General features: G+C 40.7%; 1 protein-coding gene across 1 annotated transcript; it reads left to right on the top strand.

Moving 5' to 3' along the window:
• Positions 1–730: 730 nt before the first annotated feature.
• sanbr (SANT and BTB domain regulator of CSR) lies at positions 731–11,066 on the top strand. Its single transcript, XM_088304373.1, has 20 exons — positions 731–910; positions 1,001–1,166; positions 1,618–1,714; positions 1,815–2,041; positions 2,197–2,255; positions 3,403–3,563; positions 3,676–3,762; positions 4,545–4,655; positions 4,750–4,873; positions 4,947–5,099; positions 5,236–5,378; positions 5,563–5,653; positions 5,736–5,768; positions 6,551–6,650; positions 8,524–8,609; positions 8,724–8,752; positions 9,287–9,360; positions 9,420–9,508; positions 10,225–10,307; positions 10,404–11,066. The coding sequence occupies exons 1-20, from the start codon at positions 761–763 to the stop codon at positions 10,447–10,449; spliced, it is 2,109 nt and encodes a 702-aa protein (XP_088160499.1). The 5' UTR covers positions 731–760; the 3' UTR covers positions 10,450–11,066.
• Positions 11,067–11,151: the final 85 nt, after the last annotated feature.

Genomic DNA, 11,151 nt, shown 5'->3' on the forward strand with positions numbered 1-11,151 from the left:
TAGAGCGTTCAGGGTGCAAGCAATTTGACAATAGCTTATCTTTCTCACTGGGTACAGTATTGCAAAGATTGGCAACATGAAACTTCTTATATAGGATACAAGCATGAACGTTGATAATTTGCAAAAGCCAAGTATAAAACCATTACAATGACCTCTGCGATTCAACTGCCGCTAAAATAACCAGAAATTACAAGGAGTCAGTGAAGGCAGCACATCGCGCCTGACAAAGTTAGCTAGCATTAGCAATGCGTTTAGCCGCAGATGGGACGCCTCAGCATCAGCATCAGCGAGTCTCAATGACAGAACACACGTCGACGTAGTTTCCTGTGTAACGCTGCAAGAATATATCTCATTGACAGCAGATAAGTGTGTAACTGATGTTGAAATCGTCTGTCACGTTCTGTCTGGATTCATTTTGCAATTTGTTAGGGCATCATAAAGTAGAGAGATTCGGCCCGTGTTAGCATCATCCTCCATCATCGATGTAGACGTCGCAAGCATGTCTGGATATTTATACCTAGTTATTAAATGCTGCTACTTTCTTAGACAAAAACAGTGAAAGACATAGAATGTAATGACAAGTGAATAAATTCCTGTTATACATAAGAACTTTTAGGTACTTGTCTGTATTAGAAGGGAGGGAAATATCCCATTCAATAAAATGTTTACTAAGATTATTTCCCAGTGTTTAGATCAGTCATAAATTATTCAACTAGAATAATTATTGCAATGGTGTAGTTACATTGTTTTCTTGTCAGATATGAGTCGCTCCTCCTTGGACAACAACAACTTTCCCTATGACAACAATGTGCTGGTTCTGGACATGGTGCTGGGCTCCCTCTGGGGACTGGCCCAGCCAATAGACTGGGATAGTGTGGCAAAGCTTGTTCCAAGCTTCACTCCCAAAGAGGTACATACAGCATGAACGGTCCAGCCACCTGTGATTGGCATCTGGTTTGTCATACGGTATTAAACTTGAACTTCTTACTGGACGTTACAGTGCGCACTTCGCTTTGAGGAGCTGAAAAGTTCTGGAGGTCTTCCTCATGTGGATGACCAGTGCAATGCATTCAGAAAAGGAGAGCCCTCGGATTGCGTGTCAACCATACTGGACACTGGTCAAGCAGCGGGGACAGAAAGTAATCACAGTGGCTCTAAAGGTACAGGTAATTGACATCCTAAAATGTCTTCTACTTCTGTAACGTTTTACTTTGTTTAGTTTTGTTCTTGTTATTCAAAATATTAGTTTACGGAGCAGGTCATGCATTAAAAACAAATGTCAAGAATGGCTCGATAAATTGATAGTCTTATTGCCATTGGGGTTCTTGGTCTTAACTAATAAAACAACATACTAACAAATGCTCCCTCCTGCTATACTGATGTCTTGCTGTCATCTTGAAGAGTTGCACCCAATCCAATCATATTCTGTAATGCTGTCCTTGTTAGGGAAGAGGGTGACCTGGAGCCTATATCAGACGACTGCCTTTAAATCAGACGTCTGCTGGGATAGGCTCCATCTCCTGTGAATCTCAACATGATAAACTATATATGTAAAGAATAGATGGATGGAAATGGAATTACGGAATGAGTCAAACATTGTATTTTGTGTCCATGCAGGCCGTAAATCAACACTCACAGGAAGCGTTTCCACTCTAGAGAAGAAAGACAGAAGAGTCTTGACCGAGGGTGGTGAAAAACCTCAAAAGCTCAGAGAGTAAGTTCGCATCTTTCTTCTTTCTACAGTGCATACACTCGTACTTGTCTAAATGTGACATAAAGTATCAACTCCATGATGCAAATATATCTCCACACAGTCCCAACATGGTCATCCACGTGTGTGACGAGACCAAGAACCTAAAGCAGGATTTCACATGTCCCAGAGATCTTCTCGTCAAAGAGATGCGCTACTTTGCTGAGTATTTGTCTGTGGACTCGCAGAGATGGGAAGAAGTTGACATCTCGGTGCACTGCGACGTTCAAATTTTCGACTGGCTCATGAACTACGTCAGGAGGAACTCATCGAAGGATAAACCTCGGCTCGGTAAAATACTGGAGAGAATGCTTACTGTGAACACATTCTGCTTGGGCGCACCTGAACTGTGACTTGTGAACTGGCTTGATTTATTGTTGTGTTCGTGGCTCACTGGCTGTGTGTCGTGTGTTGTTGGTTGGTCATCTGGTGTTTGTCGGTTACAGAGCCCAGCAATGTGATCTCAATCCTGATCTCCTCCGAGTTCTTGAAGATGGACACGTTAGTAAGTGTGGTGATGTGCAATGTTGGGTTACTGGTGTTGATTTTAAGGCACCTTGTTTTTCTGATTTAATTACTAAATTAGAGAAGTTTCTCTCTGAATGTTCTTTTAGATGCCAGTAATGTATTGAACAAGGGATTGGAGTAGTTAGCATAGCGGATGTCTGCATGGATTAGCGCCTCTTCTCCTTGTTGAGGCCATGTTGTTGTTCTTTAGACTACAAACTGGTTTGAGGCTGACTCAACTGCGCCCCTGCTGGTTACAGCCAAGTAATGCATTCCATTTGGCCTCAATTTCTTTAACCGATCAGTCTAATTCTGAATGATCAGTCAATTGATTTTTATGCACATCCTTACTCTAACTGTGTTTAGGCTTTTATAATCAATATAATAATATGTAATAACCATAAATGAGAAAAAAACAAAAAAACAAGCGGTCTGACCATTGCTTGGATGTAAAAAAAAAATACCAGTATACAATTAACAGCAGGCTGGACCTTGGACAAATTTTTAGCTCAAGTGGATTTTGAATTTGTTTAATGGGTATCTGGAAATGACACAAGAAAGTAAAAAGTGCCATATTATAGATATTTATGAAGAAAAAAAATCACATTTTTGTCCCTATTGTTTCAATTTTTTTTAAGTAAGTGCATCCTTATGTACAATTTTAAATGATCCTGGTAACTTCTAATCATGTGCATTTAATCAACTATACATTCGGAACACTCTATTTAGGAAAGGGTATGAATCACTTGGGACACGGATCATAAAATATAACCAAAGTAGCAAATGAAGATATCTTAACGCAGAAACATGGGTCCGCACTGTTTGTGTGTGTGTGTTTGCATGTTCTCCCACTTGTTGTGTTGTTTTTCTTCAAGTACTTCAACTTTTTCCCGCATTCCAAAAACATGCACGTTTGATTCATTGGACATCATTAGATGTTAATGGCAACCAGTTCACTATGGAAGCTGCTGATAAAAAAAAGACGGACAAATTCGAACACAACCTTCTACATATTTTTTTCCTTGTTCTTTTGTCATTTCCAGTCAGCAGGTACCATTTCACCTTCATTGAAATCACTGAAGCGGAACTCTTTGGTCATAGTTATACAATTTCCTAAGAAGCATTTTTCCTTCATTTCTGCCCAGGTGGAGGAATGCGTCCAGTACTGTCACAAACACATGAGCGCCATCGTGGCCACGCCGTGCAACATGAACTGCATCAACAGTAACTTGGTGTCACGCATCGCCGAGTTCTTTAATCACAATGAGGCAGACGACATCAGGGACAAAAAAGATAAATTCAAGAGGTAAAAAGTTCTGTCAATAGATTAGTGCACCAGTCACTGAGCTGACATAAAACTGACAATCAACACAGAATGTGGCAGACGAATAACACTTTTTCTCATATTCTGCCTAAAGCAAATTGTTCCAAAAGAAGATTGAGCTTCTCTTCGACCCTAACTACAAGAACCGAGATTCCCCAAGAAATGCCTCAACCCTCTACAGGTCAACACAGCAACATTTTTGTCATCTGTCCCGCAGTGTGTATGCTCAAGACATTTTTTGTTGCTGGTTGTGGAGTTTAACTCTGGGATAAACTCTGTACTGTTTTAATAAGGGATGTTTTTATGTTGGAGGCAACTCCTTCTTGACTGTCTTATCGTCGTCTGTTTTTTACTCATTTTGCTAGCTTACGGGTTTAATATTAGCGTAATGTGACTGAGACAATTAGCGTGTTGACATGCAGCAAGTTTGATTGGACTAGGAGAAGCCGATCGCGATGGGTAAATGAAGCTTCAAATCAGCTTCATGAACCAGTTGTAGTTGTTTTGGACTCCAGTAGATGGCAGTCTCTGTTCAACATTGGGCTGAAAGCACGCTGACTTACCATTTTTTAAACCCTTTATTTTAAAGCAACAGTGCCATCTACAGGACTCAAAAATACAACAACTGGTTCATGAAGCAAATTTGAAGCTTCTTTTTCCCATCACTTATAAGGTGGTCACTTTTCAAAACAAAATATTTTTTTCAGCTTTCAAAAAAATCTAAATCAGAAGCACTACAAGTTATTTTTTTTTTTTATCTATGCGGCCGTCGCCACTCGGTCCGAAGGGAGGCCAAGTGGTTGGGGACAACTTCTTCAGGGTTCAAATAGCTTACTGTATGTACTAAAAGACAAAATGTGACTTTGCCCTTTCTCTCTTATTGTTACGACAAAGTTAAAGTACTTAACTGGGCTTCCTTATTCTCATTGCCACTCAGTAACGTTTGCCGTGTTCCACATTCAGATGCGCTCTGTGCTTGAAGATCCTGACTGAAGACACGCAAAAGAAGATTTCATGTGTGCCAGGCAAAATCAATATTGACTCTCATGGGGAGATTGTCTATACACACTCAAGGTATGCCAGACTCCACCTCACTGTAATGTGCTGCACACAGCCACTTATGAAATGTGGCCACATTACCGCACCATCTTTGTGTGTGTTTGCGCAGACAGAAGAACTGGGATGCTAATGAATACATTAGCAGACTTTATGAAAAGCTCAAATCGTGGGTCCTGGTCTACTGGAGGATCTGGGGAACCATCAACTGTCTTAGCTGCTCTCGTTGCCAGCAGGTTTGCATATACGAGGAGAAACAACATCAAATTTGAATGCTATTTTTTCTCTAAGTGTTTGTGTTGTGTGTAGGAGTTTGTATGTGGAGAACTGACCCACTGCCGCTACCACCCAGAAAGTGTTACGTACCCCAGCACAGGGGTGGACAAAAGCTGGAATGGGGCGGGAGTGTACCCCTGCTGCAAACAGTCGGTTCTGCGTTTTGACCCGACTGGCATGCCCAAGGTACTAAACACTCATGATTCCACAAACAAGAAAACATGATTAAGCGTCAGTGCTAGGATGCCTTCGTGTCATTTTCATGCTGGTGCAAATACTTGTTTGGCTTGCGCAAAAGCATGATTGTGTTGTATACTTTCAGGGTTGTCGAATGCGAGACCACATTGTGAACGTGGCGAATGAGGAAGACTGTGATGAGGTCGCCTTGGCTCAGACCAGAGTCCTCAATGACCTCCTGCTGCATAGAGACGCCGTGTGTGTGTCTCACGCGCCACCTGCCGATGAGTGAGTGTGTTCACCTTGTCTTGATCAAACTGAAATATTGGTGATCGAATGCGGTCTGTGGATGGAAGCTTGCTAACTTGAAATTTGGTTCAATTTTGAAACCCTTTTTTTCACTGCTTGTGACTGACATTGTGCAATGTTTTTAGTGACAGTGTGTGCGTGTGTGTGTGTGTGTGTGTGTCAGAGGTGATGAGTCCTCAACCAATGTGGAGAAGGACTGTGATGTCCTCTTGGAGCCGACACTGCTCGTAACGCCAAGAGGAGAATTGAGCACTGTTAGTCCTTCTTTCTTTCTTCTCCTTTTCTCGTTTCCCCCCCTCCCATTTCTGACTTCTGGTACTTTCTTTTTTTAACCAGTTTTCTCTTTTGAAAAACTGGACTCTGCAACTGGTAGGACTGCTCCCTTTCTATGTCTGTAAAAATTCTAGTAACCCATCCATAAACTGTAGATTTCATTATTTTGTTCATCTTGAATGTAGGTATGAAGGTATTGATTGAACAATTTTTATTATTGTGGAGGTACAGAACTGCGTTGCATCATAAATACAGGTGTGTCTTTATTTTGGCGCTCTCATTTAGAGAAATAAGCGCAGTTCTACACCACTGCAAACTATGATGGATTGGTTTGATATCCTTAAAGAGGAAGACAAGTTCAACATTTTCTTTACAATGATGAGCCCTCACGAATCTCAATCGAGTTTTTGGATTAATATTGCATTTGTGGTTTCATAATTAAGCAGAAAGATCCACTTGTTTTTATCCATTTCTGGTGGCGGACATTTTGCCTTGTGCTGCTGCTTGCTGTCGACTGAAAATGACATCACAGTGCTTAAGGGCTTGGCTCAACTGTTTTCTGGATTTGGTCATGTGACTTTCACAAGCTCAGCCAGAAAAGGTTCATCGAAATACATGTGTTTCGATTAGCGGGGGCACATTGAAGATAATATTTTATTTGACTTCCCCTTTAAATCATGATCAAGCTTTATCTTCAGGGCAAAAAGGAAAATAAGGCAACAGAACAGTTCTGTTCAAAGATCAGTCGAGATGTGAACCCTTCATGCATGCTTCTGGAATTCTGGTGTAAGATACTAACATGTCTGTCTGGATCATGCAAATATGCAGTAAAAAAACAAAACAAAAAAAAAACTTGCAATCTGAATTTGTCTTTCCAGAGGCAGCAGTCTCTCTTGTCGGAGGATGAGGATTACACCACGGGGTCAGAGGTCACAGAGGATGAGGTGGGAGATGAGGAAGAGTTATCCAAGAAGCAAGGTGAGTTGAAACCGCAATGTGTGAGAGGCCCATCATGGATATCAGGAAAGCAATTCTTACCTGGTTCACCCTGGAGCCTTCCTGTTCCCGTTTCATCACAAGCCACTTTTATAGACATCAAAAAAAGCACATTCATTGTCCCTAATAACCTTAGAAAAGATAAACATGCCATTGAAAACACTTTGTCAACTGCCTTTCAAATCCAATTTTTACTAAGAAAATAAGTTCAGGTCAGTGATAGTCAATCATGTTCTGAAACCTGAACCTTCTATTTTATCTTTAAATGCACGTTAACCATGCTGTTGCCAGACTGCCTCAATTTTAAGGCCGTGTTTCCATGGTAACACACTTGTGGTAGTCAAGTGTTAGCTTGTTAGAGCACGCTGACCGGACTTAGTCATGATGACGCTGAGCAAGTCTCGTGTGAAGAAGCCGCAGCCTGGAGTCTAAACATGGCTACAGGAAATTTGGTGTTCTGTCATGCAAGTCTTCAGTGATGTCTGCTTCGTCGCCTTTAACATCCTCTTCATGTAGTTAGTGAACGAGTGTTGGCAGGCACAGAAGTTTTCATTCCAACTTGTCGCACAAACGTTCCCACCATGACTGAAACCAACATATGAGAAGCTTCCCAAACTTCAAATAAAGTGGCCTCCTTTGACTAGACATAGAAGAAACAATCCAGATCCGTTGCAGGTTAACGAGCTACAGTCGAACCTTTCAGGATGCTTGCAAGCGTCAGATTTGTTTAACTGCTATATAAGTCTGAAAAGAAATAAACATTGCTCAAGCGTTAAATGAATTTGTAATGTGTCATCGTGCTCTAAGAATGTCTGTGCCCGTGTCCTGATTTGGAGGTTCGTTTGGTCAGTGAGCTTATCAGTGGCACATACAATAAATGAAGTGAAGTGCTATTTATAGCAGCTCGCCGAACCGTTTGATTCCTAGCGTTTCTATTTCAAGCCGCTACACTGACACACATGCTCACTCTCGTCTTTTTATTTTAAATAATTTGACTTCATATTTGATGCAACAGTGGCCTGTGACTTGTTGCCCTTTATTCATTTGCACATTTTTATTAATGCAGTTGATGATGTCGTCGGTTTGTAGATTCAATATAAATGAAATGCTGAATTTTTGGGGTCTTATCTTGGGTATTTAAATTGACTTTACTACTCTTTCTTAACAATGTGCTTTGAAAAGTATTTTGCACATGTAATTAAAGGTCTCAAAACGATGAGATGTGTGTGTAGTGGAAGGCTTTTCTATTTTAAATAAATGTACTTTGTTTCTACTACAAAGAGTGTCACAAAAAAAAGAAAGAGAAATGATGACGGCCATTATTTAAATTTAGAAGTAGAAGCGATGATGTAATGTAGATACATACTCGTACACGGTCTCACACACACGCACACACAAGCACACCAAACTACATACTGCTACTAAATAATTTGTGAATAGTTTGTAAAGTTTGTCAGATGTAAAATTGTTACACTGGTTAATATTTGTCATTACATTATTTTGCCATAAAAAGCTCATTTTTATAGAATATTTTTCTTTTTATAGAAGAAAATGAATTTTCAAATGATTGGGATGTCACGAAAGCAAGAATTATTAGCGTCAAAGGTACTGTTGCCATAAAATCTGTCCTTTCACAAAAAAGCTTGTCAGAAATCTCTAAATTGGCTGCCACTCAATATTTATGTATTTTATTATTTTTTTTAGACATGGCAGCCATTGAAAGAGCAGATCGGAAAATGAATGAATGAACAAATTTCTATTCTACATTGACACTTTCCATTTCTTTCTTTGACCAGCAGATGGTGTCAGATGTCCCTCTAAATATCTGCTTATGTTCTCCTATTTGTGTCTGCAGCTGCCAAGAAGGCCAAGAAGAACAACAGAGTTCTTAAAAAACAAATGTCCTCGCCAAACCTCCAGCGAAAAGTTAAACCAGACAAAGTGAGTCACAGTTTGGATACACTTTACGAATGTGCGAATAGTATCATTTCCACTAAAAACACATTTGCCATTTTAAACTTGTGTTGATTTGCAAATATTATTTTCTTGTTACAGTCACAGCCCAGAGACAACACTCCTTTCATGTGAGTTCATTTATGGAAAAAGTGACTTATTATTGGAATGATGCAATTATTGAATACATTGTCCAGGACCAAGCAACACCAATCACATATAGGAAAATATTTCAGTCACACCCACTAAAATGTTAAGACACACACATATTATTACTACGCATCTATTCTCCACTTGCAATCGATTCCTTCCGCTCCCACATTCCAATTTTGCCTGAAGACTCGAAATTGTCCATAGGCGTGAATATAAGTGCGAGTGGTTGTTTGTGTACTATCTACTGGCAATCAATCCAGGGTCTAACCTCTCACATCAAAATCAGATGGGATTGGCTCCGGTGCACCATTGGCCCTAATGTGGACAAGCAGTCAAGAAAATGGATAGAAAGTATTCTCGCAATTAAATCACTGCTCTTTATGAAGTATAAAATATTTATTTGACGGGAAAACAGAACCATCTGACATTGCTTGCACACTTGAAAACGGCCTTTAGTAGATACTTTTGTTAATTAGTACTGTAAATGATCATGTGTTATTTGCGTGCTATAGAGTGAGCCTCCAGAAAAGCAAGTGGGACAGTTCTCGCTCCTTGCGGTACAACCAGGATGCTCAGAGAGAAGAAGGTAAATGCATTTTGTGGGGGATCTCAGCACTTGTGGTCAAGCACGTTTACACTCAACAGACCAGCGTCGCATGGCTGAGATCATCGACTACCTTACCAAGATGCGCTTTGGAGACCAGGACCAAAACAGATCCAAGGACACAAAAGAGGTGTGTGTCCAGTAATGTGTTGTAATAAATGTCACATGAGTTTCCTTGGGCTGCAGCTATAAAATATTTGGTATTTGGATATCGTACTGAACATTCTATTGAATAATCAGGTATTTGGGAAAACATACTTGTTTAAAGATCAATTCTAAATACAGAAGACCAAGAAAAAAACATTTCCACTCTCTCCCAATAGATTTTGGGCCATGAGATGAAGTGACGTCAGAACTACAGCCGCGATTTTGCCTGCCAAAACAAGATAGTTGACTAAGCCTGGTTCGTTTAAAAGTGAACAGTCGGAACGGCAACTGTGTCAGGCTGTCACCATCTACGTGTGCAAAGTCATTTAGGTCTATTCAAACGCCTTTGATAAGTAATCCGACGTATCTTGCCCAACCAATTGAGCACGGATGCTACTAAAAGAACTTCAAAAATAAAAGTTCACCAAGGCATTAATGTTGATATATTATTTGATAAGATAAGGTTTATATTGAAGTTGGCCTCCTCACCAGGTTTGCGATGTTAGTGTCATGTATAGCATTAACAACTGTTGCTGCAGTGAGAGTGATTTTTTCCCCCCCGAGAGTCTACACGTTAATAAGCGGGTATTCGAGGCAGAAAAAAGGCCTCAATCATTTTTTTTTTTAACCGCAGGAGCCGAATTACTCAAGGACCAATTTCAGCCTTGTATGAGTGTGTGTGTTCCTGTGCTCTTACAGCCAGCAGGGGGAATCTACTCCAGGCTGGAGGCGCAATTCAAGAGTGCCACTCAAAGTAGACACACCTTTGACAAGACATCAAGGTGGGCTAGATAGTAAACCCCTGCTTGTCTAAAATTCAGCAAACAAAACAAAAAATTGTTCAATTATCTATTTATTTCTCCGTGTTCCCTTGTTAGGCCTAAAATACGCTACGCTCAGATCAGGACACACATAGAGAAGTGATGGCTGAGGCTGTACAAGTAAGCTAATAATGTACTCCAGGCATGTCTGCTTGCTTCGTGGCCATTCTTCGACCCCCAAACCCACCCCCAACCCCTTCCCGCCTTTCACGCCGAGCAGCCATCGAGCGGCCTCTTCTGCTAAACTCAGGTGACCGTGTAGGGATCAGCATGCTCTGCAGTTTGTTTGTGCAGCTGTGCTCAATTCTTGAAAAACAAGGAGCTTCCTGGACCTCGTTCAGCTCGGAAGACACGTCGCACCGACTGGTTGCACTTCTCAAGTGTTTCTGGAGGATTTATTTTTGGATCACAGACAAGCCGTGGCAGGGGAGGAGCTACAAAAACGACAACATGAGAGCGTATCATGGTGTGCGCTAAGAAAACAGTTTCCGGTTTGACCTGTGCTCCACAACAGCCAGAGTATTGAGCATGAAGCTGGAGTGTTTGTGTGCGCGAAAGTTGGGCCCTATGACCAACCTCTCCAATCTTTATCATGACTTGCAACCTCTCAGTTACCACAATCCTCATGTAATGAAAAGAAAGTGTATTATTTGTAATTCTTGACATAATTGCTATAATCGATTCTTTTTAACAAATAAAACAGCAAGTTAGACAACACTGCTTCAATTTGTTTTGTTTTTTTCTTTTAAAATATTCTGTCACCAAGAACAGAAAGTTGTTGTGGACCCAAGAAAGCAAAGACACT

This window comes from Idiotropiscis lumnitzeri, chromosome 9, assembly GCF_059441095.1.
Source record: "Idiotropiscis lumnitzeri isolate Australia: NSW breed Sydney's pygmy pipehorse chromosome 9, RoL_Ilum_1.0, whole genome shotgun sequence".
Lineage (NCBI taxonomy): Eukaryota > Metazoa > Chordata > Actinopteri > Syngnathiformes > Syngnathidae > Idiotropiscis > Idiotropiscis lumnitzeri.